This window comes from Erithacus rubecula (genome assembly GCF_903797595.1).
Source record: "Erithacus rubecula genome assembly, chromosome: 2".
NCBI lineage: Eukaryota > Metazoa > Chordata > Aves > Passeriformes > Muscicapidae > Erithacus > Erithacus rubecula.
Window position 1 is genome coordinate 34078476 of NC_136685.1, and position 19028 is coordinate 34097503.

General features: G+C 40.4%; 1 protein-coding gene across 2 annotated transcripts; it reads left to right on the top strand.

Annotated features, from left to right (window-relative positions):
- The first annotated feature begins 3616 nt into the window (after window positions 1–3616).
- Window positions 3617–17069, top strand: SMIM8 (small integral membrane protein 8). Of its 2 annotated transcripts, XR_013776876.1 has the most exons (4): window positions 3617–3866; window positions 4625–4787; window positions 5961–6198; window positions 15420–17069. XR_013776876.1 is itself a non-coding variant. In XM_079327316.1 (2 exons), the coding sequence occupies exons 1-2, from the start codon at window positions 3747–3749 to the stop codon at window positions 4781–4783; spliced, it is 279 nt and encodes a 92-aa protein (XP_079183442.1). In that variant the 5' UTR covers window positions 3632–3746; the 3' UTR covers window positions 4784–4981. The 2 variants fall into 2 exon arrangements, 1 of the variants encoding a protein (XP_079183442.1); XM_079327316.1 differs by lacking the exons at window positions 5961–6198; window positions 15420–17069 and having other exon boundaries at window positions 3632–3866; window positions 4625–4981.
- Window positions 17070–19028: the final 1959 nt, after the last annotated feature.

The window sequence follows — 19028 nt, forward strand, 5'->3', positions numbered from 1 at the left end:
TCAGAGGCAGAGGTGAGTTCTGGTCTGTGCCTCCACTTCCAACTGCCTCCCCAACTGTATTGTCCTGCTTAGATTAAACTGCCTTGTCCATTCAATTGAAAAATAAACTTTATTCTTTTTTCTTTTTCTGGCAATGGACCAGGGAACAAAATTGGCATACTCCAAGGCTGAGCAATTATGAGATTGCATGCAAAGAAGTCCAGAGCAATTACAAGTGAATGAAGGTCTCCCTTGCCCTTCCCTTTTGGAGATGCAGTCTTAGCTCAAATTTGTCTTTAAACCTCACTGTAAGGTATCTGGCTGTATATTGTTGTAGTGAGAAAATTCAGGGCTACACGTGTTTCTCTGTTCTTCCTTTGTAGTAGAAATCACCTTTTTCTTCCTAGAGGGGATGCTTTGAGTTTTGATATTCTGTTCCCAGTCAGAACCAATTTACCCACTCAAAAATGAAAGCAGAACCAAACAAAGTGCCTTTTTCCTTCCAATACTGAATTCAGCTGAAAAAGATTTCTAAGCTTGATCAGTGTTTGAAGAATAACAATTGCTTTAATCTTTGCTGGAGAGCACGGCTGGGTGATTTGTTTTGTCTCACAGAGACACAGCTGGCTAACAAGTATTATAAGAGACATACATATAATGTTATGAAACACAGTTGCACTAAGAGATTTTTGGTTTTAAAACACATATTGCCTTAAAATTATTTTGGAATGTCAGTGGTAGGGTCCCAAGCAGTGTATGCTGCTGTTTGAAAATGGCTTTCTTTCAATGGGAACAACACAAAGGGGCAAAAGGTGCTGAAAATCAGCATAAGGACTCTTGAGATTGATATGAGCAGAGCAACAACCACACAGAAACCCCTCAATACCCTTAATGCCACCCCTGTCTAGCTGGTCTGGTTGTTTCTTATGCATTCACGTCCTTAATAGGGTCATACTGCTCCACATGCCTCAGTGCAACAATAGTAACTCTCATCATTAGCTTTGAGCAAGGAGGAAAAAAATACTTCTAATTACTAATTTTTGCTTTCCCTTCTCCCCCAGATTTGTTCAGCAAAAAACAAACAAACAAAAAAAATCCCATTTGTCAACTCTAATTAAAATATTGTGAAACTCATAGTGTCTAAAACATTTAAAAATGTTTTAGAGTCTCTCCTATAAAATATGCCAAACAACTTCATAAGCCTTAATGGACTGAATGTTTCAACATCCTGTTGGGTCAGATGATAGCAATGTAATATTGACATTAAAGATACAATAAAACACTTTCCTACAGACATAAACCAAAACTAGAAGCAGTAAGCAGTTCAAGCTTTTCATCACTGCACAGTTAATCTGGTTAGCTGGGAAATGCTTAACACATGCCAAGTACCAGCATTCACACCAAAACCTAAGCTCATTTTTACATCTCTTTCTGCTTCTCTTTTTACACAGAAAGCCTTATCCTGCAGCTCTTCATATGGGAAATATTTTCTCTTCAGCCAGAGTTCTTTGTACAGTGGATCTTACCCAGTCAATGGTGCCTAGGACTTACCTGTCCTTTACAAGAAAGATGGGAAATGCCAGAGAACTAGCAGCAACCTAACAATCCTTGCCACCAATGCACTGCAAACGTGTTCTGGCATAAACCCATCCTAAAATCTGGACGAAACTATGATGACCCTGGCTGACTTTGGATCAGAAGTTTTATCTGCATGGGCAGTGTAACTGCAGGGGAGGGGTGCATGGGCCAATAAGTGACTGCACTTTCTCTCTAGTGATGTAATTCTTTTGGCTTCCAAAATGTGGGGGGAAAAATTGCTTGGGAGCTGTATGCAGAATATCTCCTCTATGACAGTAAAAAAATCCCTCTTCCCTTCAAAAAAACCAAGCCACTTTCCCAAAAACCAAGCTCTTGCAAAAACCTCGCATTGGCTTCTTTCAATTAGACAAACATGAAAACAAACGAAAGCAGCTTCACTCAGATTTTTTACTCAGTAGTTTCCAAACAAAATCAGCTGCGTGGCATATGCCACCAAAACAATAGCTACCAAATTAGCAGATGGTATGTTGTGAATTAATTGTTGACACAAACCCCAGACATACCACCCAATCTTCTCTTGACACCTAAACTTATTTCCCTATTATTTTTCTCACCTCATTATATTTGCTCACAACAAGAAAAAAAAATTTAGATACTCCATCTGGATTTAGACGTGAAAAGTTAACCTGCAATGTATTTAATGTATATAACCTGCCATCTTGGGGGGTGGGGGGGAAAGGCAGTTTGATTACTGCAGGAGAAAAACATGGAACAGGAAGCTCTGTGAGCCTGGATATCTCTGTGTTTCATATAATCACAGAATCATTAAGGTTGGAAATGACTTCTAAGATTATCAAGTCCCACTGTACACCTAGGGTCAGTTTTCATCACTAAACCATATCCACAACTGCCATATCCACACATCTTATGAGGCATTCCTGGGCAGCTTGTTCCAACGCCAGACTACTCTCCCAGTGAAGCAGTTTTTCCTAGTGCCCAATCTAAGCCCCCGTGGTGCGATGTGAGAACATTTCCTCTTGGGCAGGCAGCTCCGCAGCCCGGACGGAGCAGACACAGCTCGCTCCTCCCGCCGCCACAGGCTGAGGGGAGGGACCCGCCCGCGGCCTCCGCCCGGCAGGGGGCGCCATCGCGCAGGCGCGGCCCCGCCCCGCGGGCGGCGCGAGCGGTGAGTAGCGGGGGCGGGCGGCGCGCGCCGCGGTGGTGCCCCGAGCCCGCTTCCCGCCCCGCTCCCTGAGGCGGAGGCGCCGGGCGGGCGCCAGGGAGTTCCCCTGGACTTTTCCACATTGGGGCCAAACTGCCCCCTTCGTCCCGGTAGCGGCGCCAGGAGCTCCTCGCCACCCGGGCTGGGGTTGTGCGACTGCCCTTGAGCCGCCCTTTCCTTCCCGGGGGATCCCCAGCGCCGTGTCTCCTCTGCCCCTCAGCAGCCACGAGTAGCCAAGTGCGTGTTATTCCCACCTTTCCTCAGGTGCTCATAGAGTGGTTTGGGTTGGAAAGGACCTTAAAAATTACCTCGTTCCGGGCAGGGGCAGGTTTCAGAAGGCGCGGCTGCTCAGAGCCCCATCCAGGCTGGCCTGGAACGCTGGGCAGGGATGGGGCATCCACAGCTTCTCTGGGCGCCCTGTGCCAGCGCCTCACCACCCCCGGAATAAAGGACTCCTTGCGTATTCTAGTACCTTAGATTCCCCCTTTCACTTTGAACCTAAGGCATTTGCAATGTGCCCAGTGTGTGCAAAAGTGAGACTCGAGTCTGCTGGGGTGAGTGGCTGAAGTGCATTACAGTGGTGCTTGGGCTGTCCTGTCATATAGAAGTGTTTTTTTTAAAAAAACGTTTTCCTAGGATTGTCTTTTCAGACAGTGGTCTGAAGACCGGTGCTGTTTAGTCCACACGTAGCTAAAGCATTAGCCAAAGGCAAGTGAAAAAACCTAAGATCATCATTGGGAGATTTAGATTTGCTGTATGAAGATATGAATCTCCAAAAGTTAATTTTAGGATGCACAAAATTAACAAGATTGAAAATCAGTGTGCTTAAGCTGAGAATCTTTGGTGACACTGGAGGAGATCAGTAATATTTACACCAGCTAAAATTGATGCTGTAAGACAAACTGAGTGTGAATTTGCATTCAGTGAATGCAGCTCTTCCACTTTTTTTACAGAAATTACTCCTGTTTCTCATTCTACTTCTAGGAAATATTCAACATTAAGTAACATGTCTTCCACCAAACCTCCAAATGAAAATGGAACACCCAAAGAGAGAAAACCAGGACTGAGGAGTGTTCAGACAACTATGCTTTTCCGAGCTGTGAACCCAGAGCTTTTCATTAAACCTGTAAGACAGTCCTTCTGAGATAAACTAAATATGCTTGAAGAGATACAGTTGCTTTAAAGTTATCATTACAAATCTCTGTGTATTTTATAACCATCTCTTGTTATGCAAACCAATCAATAATGTAACTAAAAATATTTTTTCCTTTTTTCCATTCTTGACTGTTGAGAGCACAGAACATGACATTGTTTACTGCAGCTTTTATTTCACTGTTATACTGTCTGATTCTTTTGTCCCTTGCCAAGTTGCTTTCAGAAAGACTGTTCAGAGGCATATTACCTATATAATTTGACAGGTTAAGTAGTATTGTTACTTATTATTAAGTAATAAAAACAACAGGAGTGGTTTTTAATGTTTAAAAGGGAACTAATCATAGAATGCCAACTTTCTGGGTACAAAATGAGGTGATTTTTGGTAGCTTTTCAGTATTTTGGATTTTCCCTTTTCTTACGTTTTTCATTAAGTTGATGATACTCGGATTTTATTTGCATTTGCAGCAATGAGTGAAATTTTGTGCATATAATAAGTATAAATTTTGTGTGTGTAATAAAAGTAGATTTTCTGATAAGAATACAAGATGTTGTTTAGAGAACTGTAATCAAGCAAGACCAGAGTGTGTTGCCCCAGTAGTATATCCAGATGATCTGTTAAAATTTTGTAGTAGAGACCTTCAGTAATTGGTTTTGATAGAAGAATGTAATGTTTGAGTTTATTGAAAAATGTTTTGACTAAAACCATTTACCACCTTTTTTTCTTGTCAGAACAAACCTGTGATGGCATTTGGACTGATAGCAATTAGCCTCTGTGTGGCCTACCTTGGTTATTTGCATGCAACAGCAGAGAATAAAAAGGACCTCTACGAAGCAATCGACAGTGAGGGGTCCAGGTATATGAGGAGGAAAACTTCCAAGTGGGACTGAGAATGTAAGAAAGGAAATCAGTAAATCACTCACAGAACCTTTCAGGGCAACTACTGCTTTTTTTCTTTCCCTTGAAATAATGGATAAATGTCTCTCTTGCTATTTAATGCAATTTGAGTTCCTTTATAAAATGCTGTGCTTGTACAAATAAACTGCAGTAAAGATACCTGTGAAAATAAAAGTGATTTTAAGAATTGCCCTCTGATATCCAGAGAGATCATTGTCAGAAGACACGAAATTACTTCAGACCTGCAGTTAGTACTGGTAAATGCCTTAGAAACTGACATGATAGTTCAGCTTTCTCTTTATTTTGATAAAATGAAGTCAGGGATTTATCTTTTTTTTTTTTTTTTAATAGAAAATATAATGTATTGTCTGTGTAAAGAAGAGTAGATATCTTAATCTCTTGATAACAGTGATGCATGTAAACTAAATTTTAAGATAAGGAAGATCTGATTAAGCAATTGGTGATGGGTTTTATTTCATAAAGGAAACTGTAAAATACTGGCCAAAATAAGCCTTGGATACTTTATATACTCTTCTTTACAAACAAAAAAAAAGGTAAATGAGTAGCCAAATAGAGGAGAAAAAGTGAAACAAGTGCTTCTGTTAAGAGAAAGGTAGGAAGAACTCAGCCATTATCTTTCCTGTTTGGCATCATATAACAGGGGAGTGAGTGTGCTGACATCAGCCTGCCAGTTGATAGCTTTAGCTCCAGGTTGGCCAGAGTTTGTGTAATAACAATTGACTAGTCAGCAAGACTAGTTTTATTTCACCTTCATTCAAAATTTAGATTTTTCTATATTGCAAAGTACATTATATGACATGAATTTATTACAGGTTACTGAATTCAAAATAAGGATTGGAAAGTCTACAATCCCCAGGTACTGCTGTGAGAGTGGCTGGAGGGTGGGTGGGCATTGTGGTGTTTCCCTAGCACACACATGGTGGTCCGTTGTGAGCCTTTTGGAGGATATTGTACAGGCTTCCTGTTCCAGCACTGAGTCCTTCTCCCATGAGCTTCCCAGCTGCTCCTGGGTGTTTCCTGGACAGTGTCCCATTAACCAAACCCCAGAACATGTGATGGGAGGGCACATACCAGGCTGTGACCTGTTTCTGCCATGGACCCTTACTGATGTTATGTTGCAGTTTTCCATTTCCTTGTTGGTATTTACAGACCCAACAAGGGCTCCCAGGAAGCTGAGAAACCTCTTTTCAACCCTCTTCTGACCAAAGTGGCTTCTGTCAGCCAGAGAAAGAACATGCAGCAACTCCTGCTTTGCCATTCTGGGAGTAGCTTTGGGTTTTATCAAAAGATTTTGGTACTGGAGATAAAAAAGGTGACTGCCTTGAGGGATAGCAGTTTCACCATGGGAATTCTCTGTATATCCCTCTAAGTCCTTCACTTTGAATCTGTGAGTTTACTCCTGTTCTTGTTTTATAGTTAACTGTATCTTAAATTCAGTGGGGCTTTGGTTAAGTTGGCTCTTTCTTGAGAAGGGAAATGAGCTCTACCTATAATAAAAGCTTTTTTTTTTTTTTTTTAACCAAGGACATTTTTGTAGCCTTTAAAAGCAGATTCCCCCCTGGGAGCCTGCTGCCCTAAAATAGCAAAGTTCCTGGGCAAATCTAAGTTTGCAGGTGAGGAAACTACTTGCCTTTTGATTGGTGAAGGAATTTTTGGGTGAAATGATGAAATATTCAGAACTCTCACATGCTGTGCATATCTTCCAGAATATATTTTGTTTGGTGTTTGTGAGGGATCTTTAGAATAAATATGTTCTTTTAAAAATGGTCACACAGGATTTTAGCTCTTTCCAGTTCATTAAAAAGCACAAGTCTTGTACGTTTGCATGAATTTAACTAAATTATTCCCAAATCAGTGCTACAAGTAAGACTTTTTACTTGTTTTTTTTCTGTAGGCTTTTAGAATACATGCTTTGATCTCTGCAGATGTCTGCAGATGAATTGAAACCCCACTCTCTTATTTTCACATATTTGAGAATAATGCAGGATTTGTGTTCTCAGGATTTTCAGTTATGTTTTGTGCAGTGAATATGGATCTGGCAGTTACTGGGGAAAAGAAGGCAGGACTGGGAGCCGTAAAAGATAATAGGCTGACCTGGACAGGATGTACACATGTACATGCCAGTGACACTTCTTACAAAAGCTGTCTGAGGTGGAGTCTCTTGAGTGTTGGCTGGACTCAAGTCCTGTTAACCAGGTTACTTTAGAACTGTGAGGCTGAAGGAAGAATGGGTGTTTAAATTTGTCTTACTATTTCTTTGGCAGCTGCTATACAGATAACTCCTAATGATACACAATTTATATATAAAAAAGAGATAAAGCAGTGCAAATACAGAGAGGTATGTGGTAAGTTAATGAATATTACTGTATCAACACAGGCATTTGCTGTTTTAAGTACCTGATTTTTATCATAAGAACAATGTGTGTATAGGGATTAAAGAGAAAAAAATACTCCACCCAAATAAAACTGCTTTGATACCAAAATTTGTTTGCTCAGCTCTGAAAGCATGGCACCCTTATACATCTGGAGAACAAACACACAGCACCAGTATAGTTTCTTTTGTTGTGTGTTTCTCAGTTTCAGTCTTCAGCATAGTGATAATTATCTATAGTGGATGATAACCAGCTTGAAAAAAAATGTGAGTCAAAATTATTTCCTGGGCAGAGGCTCTTTGAGATTTTTGCCAGTTCCTTACTGTCTGTGCTGCCGCCTTTCACATCTGTTACCAAGAACAGCCACAAAATTCTGTAACATCCAAAACCGTAGCAGCTGTACTGTTCCTAAGATTTCTTTAGACTTTCCTTCACGTGGTGTGAAATTGTTGGCAATCAACAACAAAAAACAATTAAACAATTAAAAGGCTAAAGCCTCAGCAGCCTGTGATGCTGCTTAACTATTACCAGGGAAGGTTATTTCTTTGTGGGTGAAACCAGCCCTTCCCCAGTAACAGTTGCTACATGGGAAGCTGCACTCAGGCTGGAAAACGTTGCTTCATGAAACCCTCCCTTATCATCTGTCTCCTGGATGTTACTGAATTGTCAACGTGTTTGAATAGTAATTTGAAAGCAAATGTTTCAGCTAACTTGGTAAAAAGTAATTGCCAATAATTTTACTCCTTTCACCAGCTTGTGTGTTTTCTGTGGCAACAGTAGGAGTTTTGCCTGCAAATGAGATTAGTCAAGAACAGAGTTCTGACACTCTGGTAAAAGTACAGAATGAGTCTGGAACACCACAAAGATTGGAAGTTCTCATCTGGATTCCTTTGTTAATGCTGTTTGTTCAAAAAGGGTACCATTACCACCACCTCCCATTGCTACTTTGGATCAGATTCAGGAGTATAAGCTTTCCAGAACAGTATTAAACTCATCATAAGATACTGGGAAAGTTAATTCCTGAAATTCCTTTCTTTCATTGCAATTTGAGATTTAGGAAAACCTCATTGATTCTATGTGTTCTGGCCAGTCATGGATGCATTCACATCTTGGTGAGAAAGAACTGCTGCATATTAGTAACTCCAGTATATTCAGAGGGGGAATAGGGTCAGCTGTTCCATGGTGCATGAAGCATTCAGAGTTGAGCATAGTGAAGAATGAAAGGCTTTCAGCAAAGGAGCTGCAGGACCATTAGCAAGTGTTTTCTTAAACTCAAGTACTTTTGTAAGAACTATGTTTGATTTGACATTTGCACAGATCATCCCATCATCTTTTAACAGGACACAGCTGGGATGTTTTATCCTGAACCTCACCTTCTTATACTTGATTCTGACTCCTGACCTTATACTGAAAATCTCTACAGTCTCTTGAGGTTTGATTTTTTTCATGGCATACCATAGTGATGAAGGGCTCATGGTAGCTTTCATATGTTTGAGGATCTAGGAAGAATCCAAAGTATATGCCATGCCTAGTTGTCATAGAAGTTTCTGATCAGCAGTGTAGAGTTTTGTAGAAATCGGACTGTGGATGTTTTTTTAATGTGTGTTGTGAAGAGGAATGTTTGATTTCTGTTTTAAACAATATCAAGAGTTTATCAATGTCCTGAGAGCCCTGGCAGCAGGGTGAGTGCTGTGCATGCTTGGGAGCATGAGGCTTCAGCCTTGCATTGACACTCACAGTGTGAAACACACCCAGAAGGCCAGAGGCCTTCTCTTTTTCAATTATTTTCTCTTCACTGCTTGATAAAATGCACAGGGGGATAGCTGTGTCATCAAAGCACAAGATGCTTTCATTACTGTGGAAGTAGCTAGCATGGCAGAACTGAGTGTTTGACAACCAAGATTGTAATTCTGAATATAGGAAAAAAAAAAAAAAAGAGAGAGAAGAAAAAGCAAAAACACTTCAGTTTGGGTTTGCTTTTTTTTTATTTTAATGCCTGCTTAAACCAGGACTTTTATTCACCTCGAATTTGAACTCTAATGCCAGAAGAAGTACTTAGCCTGAAAAATTATTGGCTTTGTCTTTATGCTTGATGAGATGTGAGCTTGAGCTGGCTGGATTTTTAATTCCCTTTCAGAATATTTCAGTACTTTTTTTTATTGCATGAAGTTTATGGATTTCACTGTAAGTTCATTGTCAGGCCTTGTTTCAGCCAGCAGCAGAACCTGATTAGGTGCATTTCCTAAGGGCAGTAAAATACAGGCTTAACTTTAAATCTGTCCTGGAGGTTCAGGTCCATCTAAGTGTTTAACAGATTGGCTGACCCTGGACCCTAAGTGAACTGGAGAAGGAAAACTGCCAACATGCTATATTCCTAGATGAAGCATACCAACTGTAGTTTTTTGGATATCTGAGAAAAGAAATACACAAAAAGATCCTTCTGGATCTGAGCCTGCCTGCTTTCTGCACCACTTCACAGGGCTTTTCACTGCTGGAGCACCCGAGCTCTCCTCAGCCAGGCATTACTCAGCACGTCTGACACCTGTCATCCTTTGTCTTACAGCCTCCCACCAGATGATGAAGGGCTCACAGAGAATTGCTGGAGTGTTTTGCTTTGGAATTTTATTTTATACAAGTTTCTAAATAGCTATGTGTTTATACTGCAGACGGTCAGAGAAAAGCACTTGGCATCTCAAGAGGAAAAGCAGGGAGGTTTACAGTGGTCTTAAGTTTTCAACAGAGTTCATTCCATTTTATGGAGCTTTTTTCCAAGGGAGCTTTATCTTTTGCTGTCATAGTATCTGCTGACAATAGCTGGCAGAATCTTAGTTCCTCATGTTTAACCATTCAATTACTTGTGATAAGAGTGTTACATATCTTCACAGACCTGAATTCTCAGGATTTCAACATGTGCCATTTGCCCTGGTAATATTGGCTCCAGGGACTAAGGGCTGGGGAGAATTCCCAGGTGGGGAATTCTACAGCTGAAACAACATAAGAGGCAGATGTAACTGAAATAATTGCAAGATGTTTTATATTGAGTTGTTTCTTGCAGTTAATTTTAAGAGGTGTGTTAACCTTAGTTAGCTTCACTCTTAGTAAGCTAGGTGCTAACTAACAGTGGGCTTGGACAGCTGGTAGTGGAAAATTTATTCATCATCTGTATAAGCAAACACATCAGTGCATGAGTGATTGAATGAGGTTTTAAGTGTTGGATAGTTCAAAGTCCATCACTCTACCAAACTAAGAAGTGAAGACAAGTGAAGTCACTGCTTTTGTGTGGAACAGTTTAATTCATGTAAAATACTTTGAACAGATATTTGGCACACTCTGGCTCTATTTCTGACTGACATGTCTGTAAAGCCTTACCTCACTGAATTATGGAAACTGGATAACTGACATTCTGTGTTCATTTCCCTCCTACATCCACGCTGAAAAAATCCAAACTTCATGTTCACAGTTGTCTGATTAAGTGCATAAACTGCAGAGAACACACTGCATGTGTGTGTCTGTGTGTAAGGCAACATGAGGGGCAATTCTGCAAGCTATATATTAGAAAACTAGATAATGTTAAAGTGTTTCAACTCTCCTTGAACAAACAGTCCAAGTTCTCTTACACTGATAGATAAGTAGATTGGTTATTTCTTCTCTACTAGGGAGGTCATAATATAATCATCCTTCTGCAGTGCCTTACACCTTGTCTTATAGGGCTAGCCTACTTTTTATGTGGGATACAGTGGCAGGAACTGATACAGACCGTGTCTGGCTACAAGGGTAGGTGTTATCTGTGGTGGACCTTAGTCCTGGGCATCTCGTTCATCCAGACAAGACCAAGGGCTCTGATGGGTGCACATCCCAGGCCCTTCTTGAGCTACAGCCTTTGGAGATATATTTAGAGACAGGCAGCAGGGGTTTCAGATCTGGTCAGCTGTGTCTGTACATATCTATGCTGCCAGCACACTCTGGGATGGACTTACTCAGCAGTGCACGGACAGCACATACAGCTCCTAACAGTCTGTCAGACCCTGGCATTGCTTCTCATTGCCTCTTGGGAAGGGAAAACCATTTTGCTTTACTACTTTCAAGCGTTAAGTTGAAGGTGTGTTTGTTCCACTTAGAAACAGCATCTCCTCCTAAATCTTGGTTTTTGAGAGATGAAAGGAGCCACAGCTTGGCCTAAATGAGTAGCTTGGTCATGTAGATAAATGGACAAGATAGCAAGGAGTAGGATCACTATGGAGTCTGGAGAGCTGTTCAGCATAGACACTATTTGTTTGGTATTTCAAGGAAATATTTTAGCAAGTAACATAACTAAGTGCAATTAATGATTTGTTTTTTTCCTTGTAGTTGTACAGACTGCACAATATTAATTGTGATTGACTGGCAAATTTTTAAAAAGGCCATTTCATATTTTATAAATTTCTGCATGTCAAGTGCTGTGAGTACATGAGCTGCTGGTAACTAAGAAAAATTGTGGGCTCAGACATACAAGCAAGCCTTCCAATGCATGAAGCAGACAGCATATGTTTGTTGGCTTGATTTTGTTCCTGTTTGAGAAGTATTGTAGCATAAGAAGTAACAGTACCCACTTTACTTGCAACTCTGAATCTGAGGGAGTGTGAATACATTCTTTATGACTGTTATGTCTGAATTATGTAAATACAGAATCTTTCAGATAACATCTGGACACTTGAGTGCCAGTGATGGCACATATTAACAGCAGAGTGCATGAGACAAAGCCTAGAATGGGGAGCTGTAATACTGCAGTGAATAATACAGAAAGCAGGATTTCTCTATTAGTCATTCAGGAGATGTCTAATAATTGCCAGAATGTACCACAGTCTCAGGAACAGTCAAACTTTCTCTCTGAGGCAATGCTATGGAAGACTGAAAAGTGGGTTGTCTAATTACTGTAGCTGAGCAGCTGAACTAGTAGAGAGCTGTGGAGTGCGGCTGAGAAGCAGCTAATTAATAAAATAGAGACATCTTGCTCGTTAATCCCTCAAAGGTCTGCAGAAGAGCTCTGTGACATCTTAAAAGGAAGATATGCAGATTGTGAAACCTCTGAATGCCTCACATGGAGAAATGAAGTGTGAAAGGAACTAATGAGGCTGGTAGCATTTGGAGTGTGAGCACACACTGTCTGTGCATGTGAGGCAATTAAGGAGCCGCAGCGCCTGATGGGCACCAGAGCACAGAATGAATGCACCGTGTCTGTGCATGGCTGGAGGGCTACCCACACTGAGAGAAACCAGCCACTGGGATTGGAGTTACTGGTGTCATTTCCTTTGCTGGGCTTAATTAGCAGAAGTGCAGCATTACATTTGTTGCTGCTTAAAGACAGAGGAAATCCACGTGAATGACCAGTGGCAGAATGCAGCAGGTGTCTGGTGGGAGATGCAGATGCTGGAACAACTGACATTAATATTGGCTAGTACATGGGTGTTTTGGGGATATCTAAGCAGAGTTCTACTTGGGCATATGCCAGAAGTGACCAGAGACAAATCTAGAAGGAAAGCTGAGTTAATAATAATGATGGCATCCTCGGGAATGCGAAAACCTGTGCTTCCTTCATTGCAGTTTACTGGGACTAGCATTCAACTAGCTGTCTTTGGGTCTATGAGGAAACCAAGAGTAAGGTAAACAGCTTGATTAACAAAAGCTAGTAATCCAGCTCCAAGCCTCATTCTTATGGCTGTGTCTTTCCTTTCTTTTGTATACTTGGAATTTTCCACTGTACAGCTGCAGTCTGCTGTTGCTTTTCCTAAAACTTGAGCAACTAGGGAAAAATCCTACTCATCAAGGTGTCTGAGCACCATATTTTTCCATTATTTTTCTCATAAGATTACATTCTTCCTTCCTCAAGTCAGCTTTCCAAAAGGCATAGGCCTTCCAATTTGTTTATTCAAAAATTTAATCCACAGTATAAACAGAATTTTGCTGTCTATTCCACTTCACTTCTGTTTTCCTTTATGGCTTCTTGGAAACTTAAACTGCTGATGTCAGATTAGTTGCAGGGCTCTGGGTGCTAGCCACAACAGCTGCAGTCTCTTCCCTGTGTTGCCTGTGGTATCCCACAATGATTGAGGTTTGAGGGTTTTGGGACTTTTTACCTGATGTGCCACACATTACAGGAGTTAGATTTCAGAAAAAGAGTAATTTAACCTTGAGTCTAGCCAAGCACTCCAAGTAATAGGTTTTGCAAAAGAGTAGTTTAACTCTGAGGCTGGAATCTGACCTACTTTGACTCTATACCTAAGGTGTTAACCATATTTGATATGTCTTTGATAGTCCCTCTTTAGTATGAGGTTTATAATCCTGATTTATATCCAGTTCTGATTTTCAATGTGGATTTAAAAGTCAGTGACCTAGACCTTCAGCCTTAAACTTCACCTTGAACAATCTTATCATTTCATTACATTGATAGGAATCTGATACTGAGACACTTAGTCTTTTAAAGGGAATGTGATAGAAAGACTTAAGTGCTCTCTAGAATAGCTAAGTCTGTCTGTCTGTCTGCCTGATATGCTTATTTCTGGGTCAGCTGACTAGATTATTTCATCTTATCCTATTTTCTGCTCTCCTGCTTCTAGCTGTATGGCATCACCATTCATATTTAGTGACCTTTCAGGTCTTACATCTAATTTCTCAGTTACAAAGGACATTCTAGTATCAATAATGATCTCAAATTGAATGCATCTTTTCTATATTTTGAGGAGAGTGGTTTTCTGCATACTGTTATATTATAAATATATTCTTTGTATACTGGAATGAAATTTAAGGACTTTTGAAATAATTCTCATTTAGTTACAAAAAAAGAGCACATTTTCTTTTGGGCACTGGCTCACAGTATTTCAGGCACCTCATCACTAAGGTTGTGTTACAGTCTTTATAGTAACACACCTAGATAATGAGTTACAAATTAAATATTGATATTGTTTACCTGTACTTCAGGAGCAAAAGTATGAAAAATCCATAGCAGAAACTTGGGGAGGCTCTTGCCAAGTTGTAGTAGGAGCTGCCATGGTTGAACATGCATACAAGTCATCTAAACATGGGCAGTCCTGGAGAATAAATAGTGTAGCCTATGCTCTTATGAAGAAGAACTTTATGAAGAGTTGCTGTCAAGCACTACATTAGATTCACAAAATATATGAGGCCTGCAAACTTGCTGATCCTGAAGAGCCAGGGTGCATGTGTCTCAGACATGTCAAAGCATAAACTAAGACCTGAAACATTTCCAGCACTAGCAAGGCAAGTATCAAAATGCCAGCTGGGTCAGCACTGGAGCTCAAGTGTCAGTTTTCCTCAAGCTACTGTAGGCAGCAGGGCAGCACTAAAGAGGATCCTTTGCGGGTAACTCTTAGTGAAGCCTCTCTCCCTTTGTACAAAAGGAGAGTTTTCTTATTAAATCTGGAAAGTTATTCTGGATTTGGAGCTATATGTTGAAAACAGATTATGCCCCTTCACTTTCTGACTCTCGCTAAAAAGACATTAGCATTACTTTCAAGTGAGGCCACATTTTCACATAATGAATTCCACTTTAAGAGGGGTGAGTCCAGTCAACACTTATATTTGTAGATTTTTTTATAAAACAGGATCTTTGCTGCTGATTCAATAGAGAACAAGGTAAATGCTTGCTGGCATGTTTAATGCATTATCATTAGTCATGAGGGGAATACAAAGGAAAAACTGGCTACTGCTATAATGTCTGTGTTAAACTTCTCCTAAACTCTCTTATCTGTGAGATTGATTGTTTTGTGGTGTGTGTGTGTGTGTTAAACTTCTTTCCCCATTAGAAATTAAAAGTCCCATTAGTGATCATTTTTGAATAATAACTTGGATGAGTTTAGGTTAAAGTTAATTCCCTGAGGTGTGTTTCTTTTTACAGGGCAACTCTTGAATTCCACAATCTTTATATGATCTATATTTGTGCATTGCATCCTCGTACAAATGCACAAACAGAAAGCAAAGATCACAGATGCCATCGCTGTGATGAGGAAGAGGAAGCAGCTCAAGGAAATGAAAAATCTCTGCATTTCTTAATGTGTTTAATCAATATAAGAAGATATCTGTGATCTGATCACTCTTATAACCAGCTTCTGTTAAATTCCCATTTCTATTTAGGTACTGATTAAATATAAATGGTAATTTGTCTATGGGTAGTTGAGAATGGAAACTGGGTAGCATTCAAGAATATATATTCAATAATATCTGTCTTTTGGTTATTAAACAGATGGTGCTCGTCTATAGAAGGCTTGCTGACCTCTCCTGGATAAAGACTCCTAAATGGTTTGGAATGCTGTATTTGTTAATGAGAGAAATCTGATCTCCATCACCAGCTGGACTGATCCTTTCATCTATTACAAACTATCTTAGACGAAACTGATTGCTGTAGTCAAGAGCAACAAATTCCCATTCCAGCTCACAAACCATGTGAAAGAAACTGTGTTTCAAAGCATGATTCAGATAAGGCAGTAATACTGGGTTCAGTTCAGTAAGCTGAGCTTTGTAAGTGAAAGCTTAGAATTACTAACTTTGCTGCCAAGGGAAAGTTCTTATTCTTTTAATTCTGCTGCCAAAAAGGGCTCTAGTGGCATTTACTGGAGAGTTCCTGAGTGACTTTGCTGGAAACCTGGCAATGTTACAGAAACCACTAGCCACCCAGTCTGCAGCATATGGGACATGAGCTGTAATTCACTGACATTATTGCTGGTCAATTAGAGGTGCACCCGTGTGACTGAGGCCTTGATCTGTGTCTCTGCTGTGCAAGCTGACACATGCTCTTGCAGGTTTGCCAGTTCTGCTCTGAGCTCTGCAGAGACCATCCTCTGCAGGGCTTTCACCAGGGACAATGGGGAGTTGGATTCATTTCATAGTATGATGTGGGACCACTGTGATCTTGTCCAAGGATTCCTGGGAAGCTGCCAAAAGGACAGGAAAACTTTCTTTTATTCCACTCAGAAGAAAAATAACCTGGGATTCTCTACACACACCACACTAGCAGAGCTCTTTCAGTATGTGCCCCCAATTTTTTTAGCTTTAAATCCAAGCTTAAGATGTTGGAATGTACACAGTTCAAAGATCCTCCTGAACAAAAAGCTTCTAATATTGTAAAAGCCTGAAAGCCCTTCAGTTTCATATGTTCTGTGCTTGATGGTATCTAACCAGCAATATGTTGAGTGACTTGGAGTGGATCTTGAAAGTCTGGCAGTGTAAAAGGATATGCAGGGTATTAAAAGACTTGAAAGAACTGAGCTCATTTGGAAGTGAATAATAGGGATTGAAGTCTGTAGGCCTTGTAAATTTCTAAAGGCCTTGCTGCTTGCATATTTTTTTATTGTTTACTAAAATTATTTTTCCTTTACTAAAATTATTCTTCCTCTAAGTATACTAAAACTGCATATCTTTCTGTTACCCTAGTGAAAAAATCTACTTTTTTGATACTGTAATCATTAACATAAAATCATCATATTTTAATTGCCTTGCAGCCTTACTTAGGACAAAAAGATCTGTGCTCCTGCAATTTACTTATCTGTTCTCACTCAAAAGCTGGTAAGAAAGCAGGCTGGAAAACCTGAGTGGTACAATACTGTCTAAAGCCCAGGGAACAGTAAGAGCCATTATAACCCCACAGGAGGATGGCAGCTGATTTTAGGTGGTGGCTATTTCTTGGTTCTCAGGTTCCTCTCAGGAACCTTCCTCTTTCCTCTTGTACACAAAGTGTTTTGTTCAATCCAGCTAATGGCATTAAGGAGTTTCTGAATTCAAACACGCTGTGTGGATTTGTCACTGCACTGCACCACATCTCCTTCCATTGCTCCTGTCAATAATGCTCTTACAGCATCTTCTACTGAACTCTTTTAAAAGTGGAAATTGCCCTTCTAGTAAAAACTCATGCAGGCATGATACCATAATGTGCTGGAAAAGCTGGATGTCAGTGGGTATTAGTATAACTTTTTACTGAGGATAGCAAAGCATTTTCTCTTTGCCCTTTCCTTGCAGGCTGTCTTAATCAATCTGATGTGTATGGACCAGAGAAGTGGTGAGTCTGCCAAAGGTTTTGCAACACTTGAAAGCCACTCTCTAGAATGTGTGCTGGGGGCAGGAATTTCTTAAACATTTTGCAGCAGTTTCTTTCTCCCTCCTCCAAAAGTGACCATCCTGCAGGGAGCAACCACAGCTTTGCTTTTTTTTTTCAAAGTATTTAAATGATTTTGACTAATCTACTGGGGACAGAGTCAAAGAAACCAGAACTACCACAGAAATGTGCAAAAAATGGCAGAGTAGCTTCTTCAGTTAATTACAGAGTCACACAGAATGGGTAAGATTGGAAGGGACCACAAAGGGCCATCTGGTCCAACCTCCCTGCTTCATCAGGGTCATCCTAGAGCACATTGCATAGGATTGTGTCTGGATGGTTCTTGAATATCTCCAGTGAGGGAGACTCAACAACTTCTCAGGGCAATCCGTTCCAGTGTGTGGTCATCTGCACAGTAAAGAAGTTCTTCCTCAAATTCAGGTAGAACTTCCTGTTCATCGGTTTCTGCCCATTGCTGTTTGTCCTTTTGTTCAACACTGCTGAGAAGAGCTTAGTTCAATCCTCCTGGAACCCTCTTTTCAGAGACTGATAGGCATTAATGAGATGCCCTCTCAGTCTTCTAAAGGCTGAACAGCTCCCTCAGGCTTTCCTTGTAAGAGAGATGCTCCAGTCCCCTCAACATCTTTTTTGCCCTCCACTGGACCTGGTCCAGGAGCTCCATGTTGTATACACATGCACAGTCATCTCTCAGATTTGTTTCCACCCATACACCTCACACTGTACACATAGCCCATTTTTCTTACCTGTTGTATTTTCTTCTTCTCGTCTTGACTTCAAATGGCAGAAAATGGCCTGTCAGTACAGATAAGAGGCAAACATCTTTCCTTCAGCAGCAGGCCTCTAGTTAGACCCAAGTCTTTAATGGGACATGGAAACAGCTTTTTTTCTTCACATGCTGATCAGAAGTCACTTCTGCAGCTCGTTGAAAGGCTGCTTTGAGTCACTGAGGTAGAAAATTTTTGACCAGCCAATTAATCCAATGACTGCCTCACCCACAGATGTGTGTGCTAGGAATATATGTCTTCATCAGAAGTAGGAGGTGCCATGCAGGAAAAAAGCAAGAGGCTATTTCATGCAAGCTCTAAGTACAATAGCATTCCAGTCAGGTATTGTGTAAATGTTTGATCTGCTGCTTATGTTTTTAGGTGTGACTTGGGCAGGTTCTACTTGATTGGGACATAAACAGATTTACTGCCAGATGTATCCACTGATGTAGAGTCATTAGCTCAAGCTTTTGGGGGAAGTTTTATATTGTGGGTATTTTCCAGACAGTTCTAGAACTCTTATATAGAGAGGATACAGATCTTAGCAGGCTGTAAACTTATATTCTTCCTTTTGATATTCTGTATTTATTTGCCTATCTATGTCCATTTTCTAGAATGCTGTGAAACCTCCAGTGAAAGCAAGCGATCAAAGAAATGATCTGTTGTCTTGCATCAAAACATCCTTCCAGAAATTCACAGGTACTTTTGAGAGCAATTTGTGCATTGAGGATCATCCACAAAGCTGACAAATAAGCTTTTAATGTCAGTGTGGGCTTCCTTCAAAAGCTTTAATTTTAGTAGGAAGAAGATATTCTTCAGGATGAAGTAAAAGGGGATGTAATTTTCATGCTGGCTGAAAAGCTTGAAGGTCTTCTGAAGTAAAGAATTGCAACAAGTGGAGCCACCAGGCTTGGAACTGGCATGAAAATCCTTGCTTTGCTCCAAAGGTTTATTTCTCTGAATCTGTAAGTTACTGCTT